At 37.4% G+C, this 4,675-nt stretch overlaps 1 protein-coding gene across 1 annotated transcript; it reads left to right on the forward strand.

Annotated features, from left to right (window-relative positions):
• Positions 1 to 3,447: 3,447 nt before the first annotated feature.
• Positions 3,448 to 4,304, forward strand: LOC113351511 (zinc finger CCCH domain-containing protein 13-like). The gene is made up of 2 exons (XM_026595480.1): positions 3,448 to 3,633; positions 3,969 to 4,304. The coding sequence occupies exons 1-2, from the start codon at positions 3,448 to 3,450 to the stop codon at positions 4,302 to 4,304; spliced, it is 522 nt and encodes a 173-aa protein (XP_026451265.1).
• Positions 4,305 to 4,675: the final 371 nt, after the last annotated feature.

Here is a 4,675-nt window from a genome sequence, read left to right on the forward strand (position 1 = left end):
TGGACAGGGGTGTGTAAACCCTTGGAAGAGGGAGGTCTTGGATTTGTATATCTTGAAAAATTTAACTCTGCCATTATCTCCAAAATGGGATGGATGATGATGGAGCAACTAAATAGCATAGGAGCTAAAGTCATGCAAGCTAAATACTTCAAAAAGGGTGACATAATGCATATGTCCCCAATACCTAAACCAAATGACTCATGGGTATGGAAAGGCATACTCTCGGGTATAGTGAATATACAGAATTATGGAAAATGGGAAGTTGGCTATGGAGTCAACATAGATATTTGGCGCGACAATTGGATCAAAAACTTTGAAGTTCCTGTCTCCAAACCAAATAACTGCCCAATAGGGGTGAAAAAGGTGGCTGATCTTTTTACTGCAAACCAGCAGTGGAATAGGCCACTAATCCAGAGTTTGTCTCCTAATTTTGTTGCTAACAAAATCTTAAGCACTGAAATAAGAGTTGGTCTTGATAACAAGGTAATATGGACGCTAACTAAAGATGGGAAATTTACTGTGAAGTCTCTATACAACAAACTAACAAATAGAGGCCAGTATAATCCCAATTAAAAAATTTGGATGGCCATATGGAACCTGGAAGTTTCAACTTCCATCAAAATATTTCTATGGAAAGCTGCTCATTCAATCCTCCCAATAGGGGAAAGAATGGGAAAGCACCTTCACTACATAGATTCTATTTGCAAAATATGCAATGGTCAGTCTGAGTCTCTATCCCATCTCTTTATTCATTGCCCCCTTGTTATTCAATATGGAGTGAACTACAGTTTGAAACGTATGATGTTTTTAACCACAGACTGAACTTCCATGAATGGATGTCTTATATATTACTCCATTATACTCAGGAGATGGAGAATACAAGCTGGACTGAGTTATGTGTTACATTCATCTGGCATATATGGAAGGCCAGATGTGATTTAAACTTTGAAAAAAAGATCCAAAACCCAAAGAGTATTGCTCAGGAAATTATTTACTACACCAACAACTAAAGAGCTGCCAGGAACAAAGAAAAAAAAAGTCTTATGTTTGTGGAATTTTCGAAAGAAGAAGCGGAACAACAAAAAATTGAGTTCAGAACAAGTTGGATAGCCCCACGAATATTCACTCTGAAAATCAATATGGCTATTCATATGAACAATATTTCTAACTCTATTGGTTTGGGTATGCTCCTTACATATCACACAGGTAACTACAAAGGAGCAAGGGGGTCCAATCTTGCCCAAGGAATCTCCAAAGTTGTAATCAGAGAAGTGGCTCTCCAAGCGTACAACTGGGCGGTGGAGTTAGGAGGCAGAATTGAATTTGAATCAAACTCTTGCAGTCTAATAAAGCTGATCAGAAACCTGTATGATGATAAAATAGGAGAGAGATTCACAATGGAGTTTGATGGGAAAAGACTTTTTGAAGTGGGTACTTGGAGAACGACCGACGAAAGAGATAACAACGCAGCTGTCAACCTAGCCAGGATTAGTACAGACTGTAATTTTACAAGACAATGGAATCAATATTCTGTTCACAATTTGATTCCTATTATCTCCGGAAATTTTAATTCTATTAGTAGGATAGACAATCGAATCAGTAACACTTTCTCTTTAATTACTAGTAATGTTGCTCGAAACTATGAGAGGATTGGCAGTCTGCACAACAGCACCAATCCCCAAAGGTTGTACTCTGTTTGAGGTTTTTATGCCTCTTTTTCTATTAAAAAAGATGTTCAATAAACAAGGTTTTGCCAACAATTGGAAGCAGTTGGGCACGTAGTGGAAACATCTTTGTTAACATGACCAGATAACATCTTTGTTAATATATAAAGTTGCTTTTGCCTCTGATTACCTAGCTATTTTCTTTTTGGTATACAAAAAAAGAATAAAGTTTGAGACCATAACCCCTTTTACTGTAATTCAACAACCAGAATTTTAAGCAAATATGCCGCCAAACAAAACAAACAAAACAATCCTTGCATCACAAATATAAATAGGAAGATGAGAGCCTTCTTAATAACATCATCTTATGGAGTACAAACCTGTCAAGGACGGACTTTGTACCTCTTTGAATTTTCTCCCATTGCTTCCAACGATGCAAAGGATTTACGTGAGCAATTACCTCAACAACTCTGAAATCATCCGTGGATGCTTTGTTGGAAATCATCTTCAAAACTGTTGTTTCCGTGTCATAACTATATACCACAGATTCAGCATATAACAATATGATTTCTCCTTTCTTTGTAAGTAAAATCGGCTGAAAGCTCCTTTCATGAGAACCTACTACAACTTGGTAATCTATATCACACTCCATACGCCAGGTCTTCTTCAATTCGCTACTTTCCATCAACAACCAGATTTCTATACGTAATGTATCCACATAAAGACACAAATGCCTTCCAAGTGCTACAAGCCCGAAATTATCTTTTTCTTTTTCTTTTTGTAATAGACGTATTCGCAGAAGAGTAGGGAGAGATAGCAATCGAAACTCCTCATCATCTAAGTGAAAGGATACAACTTTTTCCTTCGAAATCCAATAAATAGCATCATTTTCATATGTACCACTACCATTTATCCTCATCGTCTCCAGTCGATAGGAAACTCTACCTATGGATCTCCAGCCGCAGCCACTGCCAAGTGTGTATACTTCGACGTTTCCTTGGTCATATTTGAGGTAATGGATTCTAACGACCTTGTACTCATTGGTTGACCTAACATACCCAAATCTACATGCTATATCCTCGTACCCACGAAGTAGTCCTCTCCCTGGAAGAAGAGTATCAATGTCGTTTTCCTCTACAATGTAGGAGTGAAATATCGCACATTCAATACGTATGCGAAATAAAGATCATTTAACACAAGTGAAGATCATCGCACATAGCAAAGCTGAGATGAAGTATTTGATGATGTCAACATAGTCACGAGTAAAGTGTGATGATCTGTGCGAAGTATAAAGTGTGGGAAGTTGAGTGAATGTATATGAGCGATTGTAACACACAGTGATTCCGGAAATAGGGGATCTATTAGCTGTCATCCACTATGTAAAATCCTATATAAAGGGAAGGGCTATCATGTAATGAGAGAGATCTCGAAGAGTGTGTTAGACAAGAAATTAGGAGAGAGAAAGTTTATTTGGAGAGCAAGTAAAGTCTTTGTTTATCTTGTATCCAACTTAAGATTCTAATGAGTAAATGAATAATTTTCATCATGATTTCTTAATGTATTGTTAGATTCTTATATGGATGTGGTTGTAGGATTTTCTGCAACTACATTTTGGTGCTAGAAACAGCTCGGAGTGATATACCCTGTCGGTGAATTCGTTTAGAAATCAAGACTGCGGAATTTTAGATCTAACATTTTTCTTTAAACAATTGAGATTATCATCATTAGAACCTTTCAATTCTTTTTAAAATAATATTTCATTTGTTATTACAAAAAAGTGGTGATGGAACGAATCGGATCTACTGCTGAACGAACGACGACGACGACTAGGAGGAGTAAAAGAATTGCTGAAAGAAGAAGAGGTGAAATTCCTGAACAACCAGAGGAAGGAAGAGAAAATCAAAATAATGCGAATCCAATTGGACCTCAGCGTATACAAGAGCAGAACAATGATATTGATTACGATCGAGTGAATGTTCATACTGCACGAACGAATTCTACCGATGAAGAGGAACAAAGAACTGGAGATGCAGGGAGGATTGAAGGAAATGAAGAAAATATGACAATTGCAGAACTTAGACAAAGATTGATTGCACAATGGCGAAGAGAAGAAGAAGAGCGTGCGAACTTCATACGTCAGAATGATGATCTAAGAGAAGATAATCTTAGATTACAAGAACATATATCAAGAAGTGCTACGCGTAAAGATCTAGGACAAGTAGAAGTTTATCAAGACGAAGTCAATATAATCAAAGAGATGCTAGGCGTGAGCAACCTTTAGATAATATTGATGAGAACTTACAGATAGGTGATAATTTACAAGATCAACGTGATGAGAGACGCATAGAAGATGACCGATACGAGCAACCGCATGAGCATCATCATCGAAAAGAAGGTCAAAGGAATAACAGACGTCAAAATGCAGGCGAGCGATATCGCACACGCTATGAGTCAGGTAATGATGAAGAAAATGATCCAGAAAAAGGAAGAATTCTATTGCATGGTAGAGAAATATTGAGAGATCAATATGCACGCGAAGAAGAGGATGAAAGAAATAATGTTATTCGCGAACGTATGAGAGATGAAAGAGAAAAGCATAGGCGAAGAAGAGAAGAAGCTGAAGAACGAGAGATCCAATAGGCCATGCGACAAAATAATCATGAGAATAGATTGAGGCAAGAGAGATTAAAAATACCTATGCGACAGGATTTAGATCAAACTATGAGTGAAGAAATTCTTACAGAAATGGCAGAGTTAAGAGAAATGATAACTGCGCGAAGAAATGGTGGAAGGAGACAGTTAGAAGAAGCAGTAGAGGAAGCTGGAAAAACACCCTTTGCAAGGAAAATACAAATTGCAATAATACCACCTAAGTGAAATTTACCAGTATTCACAAGTATATTTGATGGAAGCACATGTGCAGTACAACATATAAAAGCTTACAACCGATCTCTGTTGCAATGGGAAGAGAATGATGCAGTATTGCGCAAGTATTTCCCTGCGAGCTTAAC

The sequence above is a fragment of the Papaver somniferum genome, chromosome 2 (assembly GCF_003573695.1).
Source record: "Papaver somniferum cultivar HN1 chromosome 2, ASM357369v1, whole genome shotgun sequence".
Classification (NCBI taxonomy): domain Eukaryota; kingdom Viridiplantae; phylum Streptophyta; class Magnoliopsida; order Ranunculales; family Papaveraceae; genus Papaver; species Papaver somniferum.